The sequence below is a fragment of the Natrix helvetica genome (genome assembly GCF_964273705.1).
Source record: "Natrix helvetica genome assembly, chromosome: 2".
Lineage (NCBI taxonomy): Eukaryota > Metazoa > Chordata > Lepidosauria > Squamata > Natricidae > Natrix > Natrix helvetica.
The window spans coordinates 186,690,653-186,712,461 of record NC_138552.1 but is presented as its reverse complement, the minus strand read 5'-3'; the positions used below and the strand labels follow the sequence as shown (position 1 = coordinate 186,712,461).

At 36.1% G+C, this 21,809-nt stretch overlaps 1 protein-coding gene across 3 annotated transcripts in view; it reads right to left on the bottom strand.

Moving 5' to 3' along the window:
• Positions 1–21,809, bottom strand: part of FIG4 (FIG4 phosphoinositide 5-phosphatase) — a 91,848-nt gene that overhangs the window by 7,266 nt on the left and 62,773 nt on the right. For all 3 annotated transcript variants that reach the window (XM_081942466.1, XM_081942465.1, XM_081942467.1), the window contains exons 15-20: positions 21,209–21,375; positions 19,983–20,121; positions 16,350–16,408; positions 14,567–14,714; positions 13,808–13,891; positions 7,110–7,308 (exon numbers count right to left, since the gene is read on the bottom strand). In XM_081942466.1, coding sequence (XP_081798592.1) covers positions 7,110–7,308; positions 13,808–13,891; positions 14,567–14,714; positions 16,350–16,408; positions 19,983–20,121; positions 21,209–21,375 — 796 coding nt within the window. The remainder of the gene's footprint in view (positions 1–7,109; positions 7,309–13,807; positions 13,892–14,566; positions 14,715–16,349; positions 16,409–19,982; positions 20,122–21,208; positions 21,376–21,809) is intronic.

Sequence of the window (21,809 nt, the reverse complement as noted above, 5' to 3'; positions counted from 1 at the left end):
GCAATTAGTTCATCTAGTCGTTTCAAGCTCTGAGAAGTCCTGTTTGACTCTGTGTTACATTTGGCCTTGTAAAACTAACTGGCAATTAGGTCTCTGGCAGCGTTTCAAGGGAGATAAAGGTGAGTGTTTATCAACATTATCCTGAAAGACTTTGGCAACTCGAGCAGACATCTGTCGGACTCTTTGCAGACTGCTTGTGAAACATTATGGGCTGTGAACGACCATAATTTACAGCTGTTTAAATAAAAGAGGGTTTTCAGGACTAAGATTGTAATTTATGTTTCTCAGGAAGCCTAAGTCAGAACAAATACAACTTTGGGGTGTAACTGTATTGATTGCAGTATACAATTGGGGCTACTGTCTCAACAATGATACCAGGGAGCTAGGAGATATGTCAAAAAGGACCATTTTATTATGGAAATAATTTTAGAAGCTTAGAACATATTCCCTCTAAGAAAAAATGTGATAACTTAAAACATTTTTAGCATTTAAAAGAGAAGTATCTGGTTATACATACACATTTGTGTTTATGTATATATGAGTCTGTGTGCATATATGTTCACAGCATGTTATTCGTACATGATGTAATATAATATTCTTAACCATAACATCAGCAGCATCAGAATTCAGTCTCCAATGAAGCTACATGCAAGGAAAACCAAGGCCAATAAAATGTTTTTGTAACAAACCCCTCTGTACAGTATATAGAATCGCTTTTTAACCAGTATAATACATTAAGCTGTTATCATTATTTATCAGTTTTATGATCTAATTTTGAAGTTCTGGGTTCAGACGCTAGTACTTTCCAGATTTTGCTGTCCAGACATTTCAATAGAATATCTTACTTGACCAGGCAAAAGAATTCATCTGACCTAATTATCAGCTTTCACTTATCTCTGCAAAGCTTGTGAGAAAGTTACTACAAAATATATCCTGTTGAATCCTTTGCTCTTCTTATTTATCTCTTGTAGTAATATGGTTGATAGGTTAAAAGCGGGACTCGACCTTCCTCTCCCAGAAGGACTCTGTGTTTTTATACGTTCTAGCTACCTTCTTGCTGTAGCATTGCTGAAGGTAGCTACTGCTAACATCACCTATTTTCCAAAGGGGAAGACTGCTCACTTAACCTTCCTCACAGCCAGATGCTTTACTGACAAATAATAAAAACAATAAGCTGATTAAAAAAAGAAATACAATTTCTAATGCCACCTCCTGGTAACATATCAAGAGGATTGTGAATAGGGATAATCAGTCCGCCACCTTCTTTAGAGACAGAGCAATCTCACAAGCAATAAATGACGCTAATTTCTTTAGCTTCTTTTTAAAAAAGGGTGGGGAAAGTAAATACAAACATTTAAGACATAAGTACAACTTTTGATAGCAAATACGGAGCCAATTCAGAACAGAGAGAACATCAGAAAAGGATCTATCACAACCCCATAAAAGTCTATTAAAGTTCTGGGTAATTATAAGACATTGTTAGTCTGAACTCTGATGCATAAATGTTCCACGTTGCATAAAAGACAATTTATTGACCATGAATCAAGAGCTTAAATTCTTCAGAGATAGTAAATTAAGCTTAAACACCACAGAAAAAGGAATTCTTAGCTAATCTTTTCCTACATTAGCCTTAGAGCATACGTTACCACAGTGTCAATTATGCTGTGCAGAAATCCTGTTTCCTACCAATTTTCATTTCAATCTGAAGCTGAATGGAAAGAATAAATCTTACTGGTTCCCAGCCTCTTGTCTAGCCATTTCTACTCTATAGTTAAAAACACCAACCGTTTTTCTCACCAGAGAAAGGAAGGGAATCTCCATGCATACATGCTCCTAGCCACATTTCACATACTTGATTTTTTGAGACAAAGTTATATACTGGGTATATCTGGGTTTGCAGCTAACAGTCCCGAGTGCTGGTAAAGATTTGGCTTCATTGGTTTACAAAACAAATTCTTTATTAGAACTTTCTTCATAGTCAAGGTAAGCAATTATACAGCTACCACTTGTGTAAGAACCATAGCATGTTTAATATTTCTGGGTTTTGCTCAGATTGGCCTCACATAGTAGGCTCTTATATTCTTATGCTGTTTTTCTGCTTTAATCACTCTCTAAATGCTTTCCATCTCCTGTAAGATATAGTTAAATAGCTTTCATCCTACAACAGCAATCCATTTAGCTCTTGACCTCAAGATCTCTCAACCTCCTCTCAACTCTTCATCCCCTTTTCACTTATTATACTCAGCAGCAGATATATTTGCTCCAACTAAAGAACTTACAAGCATGGTGGCCTTGGTTATCCTATGCTTCTCCAAAGTAGTTGTTGTGTGAATGAAACTGTAGGTCTGCTCTCACCAAGTACCACAATCTGGAATGCTTGATGCACAGCTACAGTATCTGAATCTCCAGCTTCCTCACAAAGGAAATGCAAGGTTCAATGAAGACTGGGGAAAGCTGCAAACATGGCTGTGATAAAGTGATTTCAGAGCTAGGCAATGTCATCAGGACAAAAGCATAAATCTGGCTCTAGTGATATTTACTACTCTGTATAAAGGGAGTGAAAAAGAATTAGGCTATTGGGTTTGATTTACAGAATGCAGAATAACAGAGTTGGAAGAGATTTTGGAAGTCTTCTAGTCCAACTCCCTGCTCAAGCAGGAAACCTCATACCATTTCAGACAAATGGCTGTCCAATCTCTTCTTAAAAATCTCCAGTGATGGAGCACCCACAACGTAGAAAGGCAAGCTGTTCTATTGATTAATTATTCTCACAGTCAAGAAATTATTTTCTTAGTTCTAGGTTTCTCTTTGATAAGTTTCCATCTGTTACTTTTTGTCTTGCCTTCAGGTGCTTTGGAGAACAGGTTGTTCCCCTCTTCTCTGTGACAATCCTTCAAATATTGGAAGACTGTCACTCTAGTCCTTCTTTTCCTTAGACTAGACATACCCAGTTCCTGCAATCGTTCATCATGTTTTAGTCTCTAACCACATAATCTTTTTTGTTGCTCTTCTCTACACTCTTTCTAGTGACTCGATATCTTTTTTGTATCACAGTGACCAAAATTGGAAGCAATATTCCAAGTGTGGTCTTACCAAAGCAGTATATGGTGGTATTAATACTTCACATGATCTTCATACTATTTCTCTGTTGATGCAGCCTAGACTGCATTGGCTTTTTTTGGCAGCTGTGGCACACTACTGGCTAATACTTAAATGGTTGTCCACTCGGACTCTTAGATCCCTCTCAGTTACTGTTCTTTCTTTACTGTAGAACAGTGTTTCTCAAACTTGGCGACTTTAAGTCCTGTGGACTTCAACTCCCAGAATCCCCCAGCCAGCATAGCTGGCTGGGGAATTCTGGGAGTTGAAGTCCACAGGACTTAAAGTCGCCAAGTTTGAGAAACACTGCTGTAGAAGAAGCTACTAATTAGAATGCATGTGCTTGCACGAGACAGGTTATCTAGACATTGGTACTGTATCTTATACCCTATGGAGAGACAGTATTTGAATATTTTGATGTCAGAGAACAAAAACAAAAGCTTCTTTACTCCATTTCACCCAGAGACTCTTATTTCTATCTTTGCAACAGGGCAACATCTTCCAACACACCTGAAATGTAACTTTTACAGGGAGAACTCCAAATACTTCTGAAAAACCCTAAGAAGTCTGAGACCATCACAAACAAGCAAATGAGGACAGAATGTGTCCAATTAAGCAGGTAATTCTGAAATGCATTGGAAGAGAAGAAAATTAATAGACTCTCGGGTATTGGAGAATTGCCATATTGAATCATACATGATTAGCTATCTAAAACCCTTCATAGGAGTACACTGCATTTCAACATTCTGATGCCGGTTCTTCTTTTTTAAAAAAGAGGGATTTTTCCCCACATGCTAGAAGCAAAATAGGCTAGGCTACTTGGAATTTTAGGATCTCTGAACAGAGATAAATGATCTGGAGTTAAAATGTTGTAGACATTTGCTTTTAGGGAGAGACACATGTGTCTCTGAATATTATACAGGAAAATTAGATGCTACATCTGAGATTCTAATACTTTTATTAATTTTCAAAAGAAATTGTCATTTTTAAAAATAAGTATAAATGGGTTGCCATGTTATAGTATAGTGCATGTGTCAACAGTACAAGTGTTAAATTACCCAAATTATTTGGTGGGACTTTTTTGCGTTTTTAAATTACTGGAACAATTATTTTCATTACCTTCCATCTCTTGCATGTTCCCATAAGCTCCCTGTGACTCATTTTTTCTCCATATATAAGTGTGAAGGGCAGAGAAGATGAGCCAGCCAGTCAATGGAACAAGGTTAATTTTGTGCCATGTTATCAGGACAGATAGGTGCTTAAGTGAGAAAGAAATGGCCAAACAGACAAGCAGGCAAGGGAACAAAGATCTGAGTTCAGGATGTAACATTTCAGGATTATATAGGGAAAATTGTAGTGAAATAAGTGTATCTTATGCCTTTTCTTAATAGTCTCTTCAGGCCATAAGATCTGTGGTGACAGGTAAAACAGCCTTCACAAAGAGAAGGAGAAAAGGAAACAGAAATATGAAAACAGGAAACTGAAATGAAATAAGAAATAACTAGATGGGAAAAAAGAGTATATATAAGAACACAAAGAACAGCAGAGAAGAGTAAATAATATCCAAAAACGTATTTCAGAGATATAATGTTATAGTGAATGAAAAGGAATAGGAATGGATAAGCAAAAACGGGACATGTAATATATGAATTTATAAAAAGAACCCTTTTCTTCATTTATATGTGTAAATTATGCTTCAATCCACAAAAGACTCTGGTAATAAATAACACATTAGTGCTGTTCCTTTTTTCCCCCTTTTTCTGATCTAGTACTATTCATTAGATATCTAGAGTCAGTTTTGTTCATATTGGAAATATCTGTAGGACATATTTAATCATAAGTGCTAGTTAGCACTCATGAACAATCAGCTTAATTCTAATTCTTCATGGATTTTTTTTCAGTGGAGTGTGTAATTATAAAACTGGATGAAGGATAGATTACCAAACTACAGCTGTGTTCTCTAGACTGCTGCTAGGGGTGAGGAAGAGTGGCATTAAGAGCATTAGGGGTCCTTAAGCATGACATGATATATTTCTATCAATGATCAGGATTCTAGAAAAAAGGGGGGGAAATCGATTATCACAAAACATATGCTCAACACAAAGCATTTACTATTATTCAACTTAGAGCATTTCCAGTAATTCGTATCAAGACTAATGACAGAAAAGAACCTTGCAACCTTCTTTATAGTCTTAGAGTACTGGCTTCAGAGCAAAAGAATAAAATCCTCCGTTAGTTTATCTAGGCATCTACCTAGTAGAGATTTTGGGACAAAGGTTGGAGTAAAAGGAATTAAGAGGCGCAGCTCATTAACACTCATGTTGCCATCTAATTTCCCCAACTTCAGTAAGGCATAGCAATTCATCTTTGGGGATACTATTATACTTCCTCTTCGAAAGCACTTAGGGTAAAGAACTAAAAATGGGCCAACATTTCAGATAACTTTTGATGTTGTGTATTTGAAGGATCCCACAAATAATCTGTAATAATGAAGATTTTCCCATTAATTCCCAACTTATGCAACTATAGTCATGCAAAATCAAAGCAGGTAAAAGATCAGCAGTAAAAAAGAGTCTATGTGTGCATATTCAAATGCACACCTCCAAAGAAATCATATGGTTTTTCCAGATGAAGGGATTAAAATATTTAATATTCCATGGATATCAGAATATTATGTTACATATCCCACCAAACCTCTTCTTTGGCATCTAAAAGGGAGAATGAACTTTCAAATTTAAATGTATTCAAATTAATTTATAAATAAATAAAGTAAATAACATAACAAATATGCTAAATGGTAAATATTTAGACATTAGATGAAACCCATACTTGAGGGCAATTTGCTTAGTATAAGAGCATTATATGGTCCTGACTTGTTCTCACTAACTACAATTTGAACATATTACAATTTTCCAAAGGTAGGAATCGCAGTATGAATGACTGTTAATCTGATTAATACAAAATTAAAAGCAAAAATGTTTGGACCTGGAGGCTTACAAGCACCCAGTGCATCTGACGCAGCAGAGGTTACATGCACAGCTTGCAGCTTCCAAATACTCTTCAAAGGTAGTCCCGTGTACAGCACATTGTAGTAGCCCATGCAGGAGATGACCAAGGGATGAGTGACTGAAACAAGGGCTCCCAATCTAGGAAAGGCGTATAATTCAAGTTGTGCAAAGGCCCTCCTATTATGACTGCCATCTGCTCCTCAAGCAGGAATCATGAGTACAGGAGGATTCCCAGCTTGTACACTATTTCCATCTAGGGCAGAGCAAACCCATCCAAGATCAGATATGATAAACCCCCAGATATACAGGAAATCCTCTCCCTCACCCACAGCCTCAACTATGGCTTGTAGTCCCAATCTGGCCAAAAGTATAAAATTCTTCTTGCATATCATGTTTTGAAAGATAAGGCACATTTTGATCTTTGATTGTCCATACAGTTGTGCTCTGAACTTTTCCTTGAACAATCATAAATGTCTAAGTTGTGCTGAAACAAAATTGCCAAGATGCCTCATCTTATTGTGTTTACATATCTTCATTAACATCACCAGATATTGAAGCATGATAATTGTAATGAATCAGTCTGCACAAGGGTATCATCTGGCTAAATTAGTATTCCTATTTGAAAATGTAGTATTAAGCTATATTTCTATATTAAGCCAATATTCTATTAATCCATTTTTCACTCCTGGCTGAATTACCTAGTTTAATTTAAAACACTGATACATATCAAGTACTTCACGGTATATTTTCTGCATGAAATCTAATCAGTTGCACAATCCCTTTTAAAATTGCTTTTTAAGTACTCCATCTGCTTTCCGAAGTCCCTCCTCAGTGTTTTTATTTTGGTTTTATCTTCTTGTGATTGCCTTCGTATTTTATGGGGGGAAAATGTCTCTAATGCAGAGAGAAAATCAGATGTGTAAGCCTTCGGTAGATATTGAATACAAAGCAAAAGAGCAGATATAAAATAATCCCTGTCTTTGTGGCACCCCAATTTCTTACTTCTGTTATTTTGGTATTGTCTCCAGTATCTGAAATTTTCACAGGTGTTGAACGCTGAGAGGTAGCACCCTCGTCTTCTTTATCAGTTCCAGAATCATCTTCAGAGCTGCTGGACACGGCCTCCTCGCTGGGTGGCGGAGGAGCACTAGCAGCCGTTTTACGTTGCAGTACTGTTTCTTCTCCTCGGTTGCTTTTGTTCCTGAGGAAGGACAGAATTGTGAATTCAAGAAACAGAAACAGAACAAAAGAATTCTTTTTTTCCTTATGTTAATTGGTGCTAGGTTTTTCCCTCTTGATATTTCATCTGAGTCAAAGCTGCACTTAACCTTTGATTAATATGCCAGAAGTCACACAATTAAAAATAATAGATGGACAAGAACCATACCAAAATTTGACTTAATTTCATGTAAACTTCATTAACATTCAGTAGTTAATGAACTGAAATTAACAGTAGCTTGTTTCTTAACTTGTCTTATGTTGTGATTAACAACAAAACATGTTTCCAAAGTTTATCAAATGATAAACTTTGATAAAATTTGGAATCGTGTTTTATCAATTCACCCAAGGATTTCTTGGGAGGGCAGGATGAGGGGGCTGACTGTCATCCAGATTCCGCACACTTTTGACACATAGGAGTAATAGGCGGATAGACACATTGGGGAGTAAAAGTATTCAATTTCTTCTTAAGGAAGTAGTATTTCCCTAACAACATCAATATGAACCTGAGGATATACTAAGTAGGAAAGACCTGTGGTTTATGTTAATTGTTAAACCAAGTAAACATGAATGGTGGCTGTGGGAAAACATTCATTTAAAATGGAGGTTTTGGTAAAGGAACATATGAAGCCCTGAGACTGCTCTCAATCTCTCATCAATCCTTTTTTTTTACAATGAGAATATCGTTAATAAAATATCCAATTTGATCTAACAGTGTCGGCTGGCGGGGCTCAGAAGACAGCCCTGTTTTGTGGAATATTTGCCCCTAAGAGATTAGAAAGGCCCCAACCAGTGGTACCGGTTCTGTGGGCATGGCTTGATGGGGGTGGCAGGGGAAGGATACTGCAAAATCTCCATTACCTCCCCACTTCTGGGGGAAGGATATTGTGAAATCTCCATTCCCACCCCACTTTGGGGCCAACCAGAAGTGGTATTTGCAGATTCTCCAAACTACTCAAAATTTCCGCTACAGGTTCTCCAGAACCTGTCAGAACTTGCTGAATTTCACCCCTGGCCCCAACCCTGCTGGCCTTTTTGTAATGCTTTATAAACTTAGTTCTGTACCCAAGCCTAGGGCTCTGAAAGTGTTAAGGGCTCCATTTCTTGACTATACTATCATTTCTACTATTATACTATTGAGTAATTAATTATTTTGGCTGTTGTGTATATTTATTTTGGATGTCTGGGGATGATTTGGGTTTCTTCTTTCTTTGAACAGCATTTTCTGCAGAGCTTGTAGACGTGGAAGTATAAGATAAGGAATAAAAAGATATAAAAAGGGCCAGAGAAGAGGAGAGGAAAGATCAAAATCATCCTGCTTTGACTCTGGTTGGTTTAAGAGGTGGAAAAGGGATATTCTTGCAAGTCTTTAAGTTTATATTAACACACTTTACAATAATAAAATAGTTCTGTTTCCTGACCTGATTAACCTCAAAGAGCTGACAATGACATATAACGTTTGTATCTGAGCTTTTTCAATGTCTTGCATTTCAATGTTTTTCTAGTAAACCACTAAAATACTGATAGTTAGTAATATTCTAGGTTAAATAAATAAAACGGTCAAACTTGAAAAGTAGGGAGAAGAGACACCATTATGCCTGATATGCCTCCAGATTAAGAGATCTTGGAACACTATAGCTGCAGTAAGACATGGCACAAAATGCCCCTTTAACAGAAGCTTCATGGATTTCTCCATAAAATATCCTACTATGCTTTCATTCTTTTCACTTGCTAGAATCCTTGATCCTCTGAGGCTAAATTCTGTTAGACTTTCTGTTCCAGCTACAACTACAGTTTGTTCTGACTCAGGGCGATTTGGCTCTTCATGTCATCTATGGCTTTGACTACACATTTTAATCTGAGGTGTAAAAACATTAGGAAAGAAGTACCCAATCAAAATGGCTTTTAATGTTTAGATTATCAAGTAAAACTCTACAAACAAAGGTAAAAGCAAAGGATGACTTTGTTAGCTGAACTGAGTCATTTGCCAACAGTCCAGCCTAGAAAACAGTAAATTGCAAACTAGTGAAGTGGTCAAATGGCTCCAGATCAAGATCAGAACATTTTGACACTGGTATTGTTGAAAGAGTAATGATTTAAAGCCTCTGAACTATTTCAAGAGCGAAAAATGCAATTGATCTATTCTCTATGAGGTATGGTATATTAAGAACAAAACATGACTTTAGGTTTTCAGTACAGATAGCCTTATTGATCGCTTGCATACAATTATAGTATTTACCTCCTTAAAGACATATAAGAATGTTGCTTTCAGCAAATGGATTCTTAGAGACTGAGGACAGAGATGGAGAAATGAAATTACCCTTATGTTCTTTTTTTAAAAAGGGATCATTAAAAATAAAAACAAGAACAGAATGTAAAAATTTAAGAAAAAAAAATCTTGGGTGTACTCAAATGAAGTAGTAGTTAGCCCTGATTCAATAGTTATAATATTAAAAGTGAACTCTTTCATCAGGCAGGTTACAAAATATTTGAGCAAAACTAGGATAATCCACAGAGTTTGAAGGTCTCTCAACACAGAAACCTCTGCACCTTCAGCTGTCACAAGACCATTAACTGACTGTTATCAGTGCAATTTTTGAACGGAGGGTTCTAGAACTGTTGTGAATTCTTAAGACTGCTTAAAGCACTATGGGAACAGGTGGACATATGTTAACACAGGGTTGCAACAGTAAATTTTAGTAGGGAAACATATCTGTAGAAGTCACGCTTTTCAACGCCACCTATTAGGTGAAGGTAGCTCAAAAGATTTCTTTGCAAAAGGCAAAGACACTTGGAACTAGACTTTTCCTGCAATCCAGCATAGAGCCAAGAGGTATGCAGACTACATAAACTTATCTCAACCTACAGGCCTTCACATGTTTTGAATTGTAATTACCAAAATTCCATTTTGGTTAAATTCAGGTTAAAGGTTAAAGAATAAAAAATAAATCGAAATGGACACAATGTTCTTACTCATCTCGTTTCAGCTGAATCTGATAATAATAACTGAGTTATTTTATTAAAACAGAACAGAACCAGTATCTCATAGCAACATTGGTAGCAAAATAAGATCTCAAATACACAGAACTAAAGAGAGAAATATTGTCTGCAAAGCAGATCAGCAAATAGGAGTATGTCATTAGAAATGCAGAAGACTGGAAAATAATCAGAAAAACTAGAAGTACAGTAACTGCTATTAATACTGTCAATTTATAAGTACCTGAATAAGATTCTGCTTTTTTTAATTTTAGAAACTAAACATACTTTTATAAAAATATTTTATTTATTTTGTATGTGTGGAAGGTATTAAGTAGTAAGACTAGCATAAATTTCTATTTTTTCTCTGGGAAAAAAGATCTATTGCTTTAAAATGAGCGGACAACTAGCTGTCTGTGAGTCACAAGCAACCAGAAAGCCTTCTGCAGCTTGCTATCTGAATTATACTCTATAATAAAGGACATTATCTATTCCACATTAAAAATTCCTACAATGAGAGATCACTTCCGGTCCCTGCAGGCGACGGACGTTTCGTCTGCCGCTTGTCTTCTCGGTGGGCTCCTTTTGGATCACAGGAGACCTTGGAGGGGACTCCTGCCGTAGGGGCGGCTTGCTGGAGCCCCCCAGACTCGGCGGCAGCCGGTGGGTTTTTTTCCAGCTTTGCCCCAGGAGCAGGGGAGCAGAAGGGGGGGCATGTTTGCCTCTTTGCCTAATGGATTCCGGAGGAAACAAGTTATTCAAAGGAAATGGGGCTGAAATGTTGGCTGTGGAGGATCCTTCCTAATCTCTTCAATTATTGGTAACGGATAAGCAGCAGGCTATCGTAAGTTTTTGTTCAATCTATTTTAAACCGAAGATTGGATGGGGGAGTTTTTCTTTTCTAACCCTCCCTCGGACAAAGCGCATTCAAACTTTCTCTCTCCACTCCGGAATGGAGAGAGAGCAAAGGCTGACTTGCCACTCGAATTAACTATGTGAGAAAGACTAAAATCACAGTTGCAAGAGTGTTTGCTGAGCTGTTTTTTTTAAAAATTAAACTTTTGCTCTTCTCCCTGCGGAAAGGAGGAGTCAAAATCGCTCCCCTCTGCTCTCGTTTTTGTACTTACAAATGAAGTCTGCTTTTTGAAACCACCCTTGGGAAAAAAGAAATGATTTCTGGCATCTTTTCATACCTTCCCCGAGGGTGCTTCGGACCTCTTCTGATTCGTGGACATTCTGGATTTGATTATTTGGTTTTTCCCTTCTTGCTGTACCTCTGTGTCTTGAAACAGTGAAGGAGAACTGACTTTTTACTTTCGGATTTGCCTGTTGCCCTGGACCAGCCCGGCTGCGTGCCCTGGCGACGCCATTTTCTTTGCATAAGATTTACCATCTCTGAACTTAGACAATGGGACCTAAGAAACCCCCAACGGGCAAGTCACTTTCAGCCCTGGCTTCAGCGTCTTCCAGTCAAAGTACCCAGCAGCCGAAGATTACTTCATTGCTTCAAACAGAAGCTGCTGGAGAGAGTTCAAAAGAACTATCTGTCAACCAAATGTTTCAGGAAATTATGAGAGGTCAAAACGAACTGAGGAACGAAGTGGCAGATCTCAAAAATGAACTCAGAGGGGTACAAAATAACACAGCAGAGAATAAACAGAGAATTGTAGTACTTGAGGAAAGCGCAGCTGGGATGGAAGAAAGGGTTAAGGAGGTCCAAAAGGGAAATTTAGAACTGGAAAATTTTATGGCCAAAATAGAATTGGAAAGAATGTCTTTTTTTCTCAGGTTCCAGAACCTACCAGAGACAGAAAATGAAGATCTTAAAGATATTATGAGCACAATTTTAGCAGAATACCTTAAGAGAAACAAAGAGCAGATGTGGGGGGATATGGACCTGGTCTATAGAATCAATTCAGCATATGGCAGAATCCATAATGTTCCAAGAGAGGTACACGTTAAATTTCTCAGGAGGGCCACGAGAGACGAGGTACTAGGGGCCCAAAGGGTGGGACCTTTAAAATACCAAGACGAAGAAATTACCATTCTAAAGCAAATTCCAAAAAAGATCAGAGAAAAAAGGAGGAAGTACACTTCCTTATCAAAGAAACTATATAATAGAGGAATTTGGTTCAGATGGTTATTGCCAGAAGGAATGCTGTTTTTCTGGGAGGGAAGCCGAGTTAGAATAAAGACAGTGGATGAAGCAGAGGCCTTTATTAAAAAACATCTTTCCCTCCCAGAGGAGAAAGATAGCAGAGGTGGGGAAAAAAGCAGCAATGTACAAGATATGGAGAGGGGGGGGCACGGCTTCACCCGGGAGCAGAGAGGAGGAAGCAATATCGAAAAGGCTCAGGTCACAAAAATAAAAATATCTGAAATATTATTGCAATTGTTGATATACTAGAAAGAGACAAAGAAAGAGATGATTGAACACATTGTTGACATAAAGTAAGAATTCTGTTTATGCTATCCTTTAAATGTTATTTTTAAAATTATAAAAGTGTGAGATTTGGGGGGATTTCTACTGCCAACATGGGAGCTACTAAAATTTTCTATGTACCCTATTACCTTTTCCCTATAAATGTTTTTAAAACCAATAAAACTTTTTACAAAAAAAAAATCCTGCAATGATACTGTAAATCTTTCTGTATAATTCTTCCTTTACCAGCTGCTGCATTGCCAAGGTCTTTAGTCAGTAATTGTCTATCTTGAGGTGTGGGGATAAGCCTAATTAAAGAAATAGGAATGACTTTTTGCTAAGATAAGGACCTGGCTGATGAAGTACAAAAAAGAAAGAAGAAAATAAAAGAAGGGTGCTTATCTCATATTTGATTTGAATTCTGCCCCAATAACTGAAATGTCGCTAAACAAGCAACCTTCTAAGGTAGACACTAGATAAATCAGCAAAAACACTTATAACCTTAAATGTAAAGGAAGTAACAGTAGAAATACTAAAAAGAAATTTCATGCATCAAATGGCAATAAAACATTGGAGTAGTTCTGTAATTGCTAGATTATTTTTGTTTTTTATTACCCCATTAGAAGGGAGGATTTACTTGGGGTGGGGGGGAGGGGACAGCATTGAATGCACTGCTACCTGGCACTCTGGCAGCTAGTTATACTATCATTACTTGGTATTATCTTATCTTGATTTATGTAGGTGTCCAGCTACCAGAGGAGTCCAGAAGAGAAGAGAATAGCATAAATCTCTCTGAGAGAAGCAAAGATAGATGCCGATCTCCTTTTGTGGGTTCTGCAGGCAGAAATATGGTTTACTGTAAATCTATTAAACTACTCATGATTTAGAAGCTGAAATTCAAACCCCAGCCTTGTGCATACATTCGCCTCTGTGCCTAATTTGCTTATATCCTTTGGACATGAAAAATAGTCGTTGGTCCAATTCACACTGCATTCTATCCATTAGCAGAGCAATAGCATATTAACGTGAAGATAGCTAAATAAATAAAGCAATATTATGCTTTTTACAGCAGTTCTTTCCTTACCCCAAAACAGATTTTCCAGTTTCATCTGGTTTACGTACAGTAAATGGGCTGGGATCAGTGGGAACATTCTTAGGCATAAAATCTCTGAAGAAATGTGAAGGAGAAAGAAAAATCAATAATCAAATGAAAAGCTATATTACTTTTCAGGAGTAATATTTTTTTGGGACAATAGAGTATTTCAGACATAATTGCCATAAAATGTGTATGCGCACATATACATATACTGTACATGCAAACACACACAGAAAGGGTGTGTACGCGCGTGCGCGCACACACATACACACATTCAAGTTAGGAAGTGATTTATTTGTATTACTGGTTGGACTGCCCATTTCCAACATCACAGTTTTCTGCATGTATTAAATGACATTCCTCGTTAAATAATCCAAACCATGTCAAATTCACTTCTTGATAACTGATTCACACAGCCAAGTATCCCACACACTTATCAGCAAAATGCAAATATTTCAGAATATCTTATATTGGTGAATTCCTGCAAAACTAGGTTGGTTATAAATGCCCTATGATGGATACTGGACAGAAGTAAGTTTCTTTTGAAACTGGAAGCGCACAGCAGAGAATTTTATGGAATTTAGCACATTATTTATTGAATTAAAACAGAAACAGCATGTAATCCAGTGCTGCTTCTGTTTTACGGTATATTTTCTATTATATACCTTTTAAAGAAAATTGAATAAGAGTTTGGAGAAAAACAGGAAGTTCAAAATGCAGCATCAAATAAAAATGAAATAAACATACCGCATTGAATTTGTCATTGCCAAGCAAAAGATGTCATCAAAACTGCTGAGTTCATATGGTCGAAAAAAATCATTATGAATATCAACCTCATCATCAAACTTATGAAATCTCTTCACTATTAACTTCCTTTGGTTTTCAGCACATGTCACTAAAACAAGTAAATCATACTTCTAAGTCAAAAGGAAAAATACAGCTTGCATTAACTTGTAAGTTTGTGGGTGCATTAAATCCAAATACTTAAATTTTGCTTTTTTGTCATTTTATTAATACTTTTATTATTAGCATATTGAGGATTATGCATTATCCATGTTAGAATATATGGCCTCTCTCCTCCTCCTTTTTAAAAAAAATAATAGCAAATAAGTTTCTCTCCATGTTTCCCCAACCAATTTCCCCAGCCAACTAACTTCTGTTAATGACTTTAGATAAGTGACAATACATAAATTACAAAAACAAATCAGATTTTTGGCCTGAAGGGCCATCACAACACAGAATAGTGGTCTATAGCTAGCTAAATCCACCTAGAATCATAGGGCTAGAAGGGAGCTTCGAGGTCTTTTAGTTCAATCCCCTGCCCAAAGCAGGAGCCTTTATACCATTTCAGACAAATGGTTGCCTAAACTTCTTGAAAACCTCTAGTGATAGAGCACACAAATTGTTCCATTGATTAATCATTCTTAATGTCAGGAAATTCCTCCTTATTTCTCTTTGGTGAGCTACCCATTGCTTCTTGTCCTAACTTTAGGTGCTATAATTGACACCATCTTCTCTCTGACAGCTTCAAATATTGGAAGATCTCTCCCAGGTTTTTTCTTCATTAGGCTTAACATACATAATTCCCTTACCTATTCATCATGTGATTTGGCCTCCAGACCCCTTATTATCTACCAATTTGATGAACGCCCCTTCAGTCCCCTCATATAGCTCATTTATGAGGATTTTGAAGAGCACTAAACCCTAGGCAGAACCTTAAGGTACCCCACTGCATGCTTCTCTCTACATAGATGTAGTTCCATTGAGAACCGCATGCCAAGTGTGGCTGGAACTCAGAGGTTTTGAACTTGTCCAAAGCAGATAAGTATTATCTTACCAAATCCTTCCCTATTTTGACTTGCATTCCTGTTCTGTCTCCCACAGTGCTGCTTTTGATAAGATGAACTATATTTCTTTTTTGCTTGAAGACAGATGCAAAGAAGAAATCTTGCACTTTCTTCCTGCTGCCCATCATCTTATTATCATTGTCTTCCATTAGTTACTGATCATTTCCTTGATTTTTTTTTCTCTCCTTACATTTTCACAGAACCCTTTTTGTTATTTTTGGTGTTCGTTGCAAGTCTTAATTCATTATGAGCCACAGCCTTCCTGACTGTCCTGGCAGACTCAGGCTATTTGCTAGTATTCTGTTTCAGTTATTTGTCCCTCTTTCAATTTTTTTTAATTCTCCTTTTTGTCCCTCAGTTTACCAAAGAGCTCTTCATGCAATCAATTAAAACAGGAGGAAGCCAAGCAAAATATCCCTCAAATCCAAAGTTTCCTTGGTTATATTAATGGATGAAGTTGAAAAATGAGGGAAACATAATATATTAAGATGGATAAGTGAGATAATCAAAGTATTATCTACTGCTAGATCCATATTTCATATATCTTCATAAAGGGATAAATCCCTTATTAACAACATTGAAGCTTAATTCACCACTATGTAGGGAATGATTTTTATTATGCCCATTTTATGTTGTATATTATAAAGGTTATACAGTTTCATTATTACACAAGTATAATTTACCTTCATCGAAAGGCAGTGGCAAATATTTTAAAACACCAGGAGTCCACCAAAGAGTGTAGCTTTAAACAAAAAACATAAAATGAGAAAAACATTTATTTATCCTTCACATATCTTATATTTGCAATTGCCCCTTGCCACATGATGCTTCTCTTCTTGCTGCCCTCAGAGACCTCTACCCAAACCCTCACCCTATTCCTCATGGCCTATAGTTGCTCAGCCCACATATACTGTATGTATTACACAACATTACCTATTTCGTATTATCCAAGCTTCCCTTTCCAATAGTCTTAATGTCAAATTTTAGATTATATGATGCAGCAAATTAGAACCATTATAAAGATATATGAGAAATTAGCTGTGAGGTTGAAGTTAAAGAATTATCTAGCTTAATAGCCATCTTTTACATACAATGCATTCCTTATTTCAGTCAAGACTGTATATCATTCTTAACAGAACAGCCCACTAAAGTAAAATGCATAACATTCTTTAGAAATCATTCATATCCAGACCATTTTTAATTATAGGCAATTAGTCCTAAAGTAACAGAAATATACATCTTCCCCTTCCATTATAAAATGTGACACAGAACAATTACAATGTTGCTTGTTTATATTAAAAACTATATATTAACACTGATGATTAATTGATCTTTCAAAAAGTATTTGTCAAAGTTTAAACTATCTTACTTCTGAATAACAGAAATCGAGCACAGCACTACTCATATATTTAGCTTCTGACTGCTGCAGAACTGTACTGCTGCATAGTTCCTCCCAAGCATTTAACTTAGCATTAATGAACTTGTCCCAAACTCCATCTCTTTCAGCTTTTGGCATTTGTGAAATAGAGCCAATTGTTGAAGACATTCCTATGCTAGACTGGTTTGCTATACCTGGTATTAAAATCCTATTAATCATTCACAAAACTTGAGGTTCAGAACTTGAGGTTATTTCATTCTCTTTCAAATGTCTTTTTTGCATCAGTATCTTACCTACTAATATGTCAACAAAGTGAAATCATATGTCTGGATATGATATTGTTGTCCTTTCCAATTGCCAACCTAATGCTGTTACCATGCACATTGAATCTCATGATTTAAACACTCATAATTTATCCAACTGTGATGGTAAGTATGCTTTCTTACTCCATAGGTCTCATAACAGAAAATATACTTAGTGATCAAAAAGACTGAAAAGTTATTTAAAGAGATTATGAAGACTGAAGAAGCTTCTTGGATGAGAAGTGAAATGTTTTCAAAAGAAAAAAAAACTTAACAAAGTCCAGTTCTCTTTTGAAAAAAGCACCTTTGGGACTATTTGCATATATATTAGGATGGAAAGGTGTCTTTAAAAGAGGGCCTACAAATAGGTTTCTGGGAAATATTCCAAGCCAATCAACTGTGCATTCTGAAAATGTAATAAAACTAACCAGACATTTTATCTTGCTGTTTTAATGTTAATTGAATTGTTTGGATTGTTCAGTCTAGTCACCTAGGATTAATTTTACTCGCCTAAATCCTGCAAAAAGTTTCATTTTCTCTGCTGAAAAATGGAAATGATCATACTGTAGAGTACCGTATCTGGCATATGTAATTTTTGTGAATAACCTTTTGAGCCCTTGTAAAGCAATATATTAGCAAATATATGTACCTGCTAATTTAAAACTAGAAGTGTAAAAGCTTCATTGTCTTCTACTCTTGACAAATCCTTACACTGTTCCACTTCTGTATATGTGTGTCATTTTGGCCATCAACCATGTTCTTACTTTGTTTTTGTTCTGTGAGTGGCATTATGAGATCTCTGAAGGTGACTAAACATTTCTCTCCTCATATTGCTATGGATAATAATCTTATCCTTAGTCATAAAGAAGCCATTTTCTACAAAGACTGTACATTTTCCAAACCAATATAATCAAAGAATAAGTTCTAGCTGCTTTCTCCATCATGGTCACTCTGACTGAACAAATTGAGATAAAGCTGTAATTCTGAATCATATCTCAAAGACATCAACTAAACTGACAGTAAGGTCGCGAGTTTACAGTGTAAACTATCTTCATATTGTAACTATATCGTGATAATGCAACATATAGTAATATTGCTTTAGGTAGTGTCCAATGGGATACTTTTACATGCAGGACATAAATGCAATAACCCTTCCTTATGTTGTTCTACAATAATTAATATTCAAGTGCAGGCTGTAGTTGATCCTGGAAGCAGTAATAAGCATTTATGAGTGGTAGCCGTTCATTGTCATATCATCCACAAATTTACCTAGTTCTCTTAAAATTATATCTTATACTACCTGATGATGATTTTCTAATTTATCATAATTTTCTATTCTATATTCTGAAGCTCACACTATTTTATCTCTCTCTAGAAATGTAATATAATATAAGAACAGAGTTGGAAGGGACCATGGAGGTCTTCTAGTCCAACCCCCTGCTTAGGCAGGAAACCCTACACCACTTCAGACAAATGGCTATCCAACATCTTCTTAACAACTTCCAGTGTTGGAGCGTTCAAAATTTCTGGAGGCAAGTTGTTCCACTGATTAATTGTTCTAACTGTCAGGAAATTTCTCCTTAGTTCTAAGCTGCTTCTCTCCTTGATTAGTTTTCACCCATTGCTTCTTGTCCTACCTTCAGATGCTTTGGAGAATAGCTTTGTTTCCTCTTGATGGTGGCAGCCCCTGAGATATTGGAACACTGCTACCATGTCTCCCCTAATCATTTCAACAAGAAGTGTTGAAATTCTTCCTCATAGTACAGCTGCTCAATACTCCTAATCATTTTGATGTAAGTATTAGCATGTTTTCCAAGTCTAAAATATATATTTTGTCCCAGTGTACATTACATTAAACATCTACTTCAATATAGCTTTTCATTTCAATCTTTATTTAGTTTGGAGAACAATTTTGGAACTCTTGGTATTTCTTTTGTTTTTAGCACCCTGAATTAACTGCCACCAGCCAATGTATCTCCATGCTGTTAAGTCCAGTTTATTTATAAAGAAGTCGACATACTTTACATACTTTAGTTCTGAAAAAAGATCTTTGAGGGATCCCTTGCCAATTCCTTTCATTGTGACATCTGTCTACTGCTTGATAATTTAAACATTATTTATTTCAATTATATAGATAGAAATATATTGCTGACAGCAGTGGGGAAAATAATGCCCAATACATTTGTTTGAGACAGAACAGGGCAGAATTGCATGCAGAAATCCCTTTGGCTTGCTATGGGATGGAAAGAGCCCTGCATGCATGCAATCTTTGTTTTATATCACCTTTTAAGGTGGATTTTTATACAGTATTTCCATATCTGATGTTTTTATGTTTGTTGTGTTATTCAATTGTTGTATGCCACCCAGAGTCAATTTTTGGTGAGATAGGTGACTATACAAATTTGATAACTAACTAAATAACTCTATGAATGGAAAACGTTTTGAAAAAGTAAATTTTATTAATGGAAGTTTCTGCTTGCAATTCAAAACTCTTCCACAGGTTCTCATTAGTAAAAGTGGCATACGCTCTTTCTCTTGAAGCTCCCTCCAACCCACTAAAATATAGGATGGAGATAGAAGGAAATGGAATGGAACAATTTGATTTTCTGTACTTCGGGAATATTGAAATGAAATACCTTCGCCTTGTCTGGAGAAGATTCATTGTGTCCTTTTGATGCAAATAACAATCAGTAGAAAGTTCCCAGAGATGAGACTTTCCTTCTTCAGGCTGAAATACTCCTAGAAACAAGTTAATAGAATCTTGCCGGTCAGCATCTAAAAGATACAAGGAAAGAAATTTAATTTTTTTAAATTTAGATTTTTAAAATTAAAATTATTATTTTTTTAAAAAAAAATACATGTTCACTCAAAATATATCATTAGTTTTACTGCCAGAAAGCTTAAAATTGGAATGGGGATAGAAGATTAACATTATAGGAAACCTACAGCTGCAAACAGAATTGTTGTTTCAAATTATTTCTTAACATAGTTGCAAAAGTACACCAAAAGTCATAATTATATTCTTGCATTTCTTCCTGCCTGCAGCCGCCAATCACTATGGATAGGTTATGCATATATCTGTTTTCTATAGCCTTTCCATATTTTTTCTAATATGCCGTTCCATGATGCCTAACACAACAAGTTCCATTTTCCTTTCGCCTTAAAATCTATTTTATTTTATTTCAATCTCAGTTTAATTACAGATTTATCTTCTAGATAACTTATTCTCCAATTATTTCTTTCACATTAAACTTGGAAGCTGGGTTCTTCCTTGAATGATTCCCTATTATACTTTTTGGGAATTTTCTCAATCTCTGCTCTACACATGATCCCTTCATTAATTAATATATTTTTCTTTAGCAAACAGGAATTGTGCAAAGAGTCAATTCAACAGCTCACAGTTTATGTGTAACAAATCTATTATCCATGATATCCATCACATATCTTTTATGTACACTGAGAGCTTATGCACCAAAGACAAATTCCTTGTGTCTCCAATCACACCTGGCCAATAAGGAATTCTATTCTATTCTATAACCTTGGCTATTATGTGTAAATCAATTTCCAATACAGCAGTACATGGAAAATTTAATTTGGATACACCATGAACTTATTATACAATTGTACATATGTACAAGAACTTAATTTGAGAATACTTTTATTTTCAAAAAAAAAATTCCTGGTGGCTATCTATACATATCCATGTTTTTATTTGCTAAAGCTCTTTTTAATCAGAACAATATTCTCTGTCAAACCTGATTGCTATTAATTATTATTAATTAGAAAAATTACCTCTAAAAGTGCCTCTTAAATGATATGGGGGGGAGGGGGAAATATTCAAACACAGAATTCAATTTGATACCTGAAAAAGCATTGCTATAGTATCTTGAAAGAGTTTGCATAATATCTTTAGAATGCTGGGTCCAGGGTGCTATTTTTCTGTAGGTTTTTACTCTATGAACCAGTTGAGAGCCACCATACTGGAGTGACAATGTGTCCCCATGATCTTCATATAATTCTTCAAATAATCTAAATCAGGAAAAGCAACATAGTTTAGAATTGCACCTTAGTGGAACAGATGCAAATGGGAAACCATTAGCTATTTCTTGAGAAGGCAGAAATATATTGCCATGAGATAAATTTAGGGCTTTATCACTAACATAGATAGAGTGCAAGTTAAAAACTTCCATTATATCCAGACAATACAGATTTGAAACTATGACTCAAAGCAAAGCAAGGAAAATTGATATTGACCTCATATGGCCAATAGCAAAGCTCCCACACAGACATTTGCTTTGTCTGTTGTTCCTGCTCGGCAATTATCAGCTAAAACAAAACGTTGACAAGATGCATCTAGCTCGACTGAAATCCTTACTAAAATGGACACGTTCATGGACATCGCTATAACACGAGCTTTGTAAATGCACACGTCACTGTCTCAATTTCCCCTGCTCCATATGGGC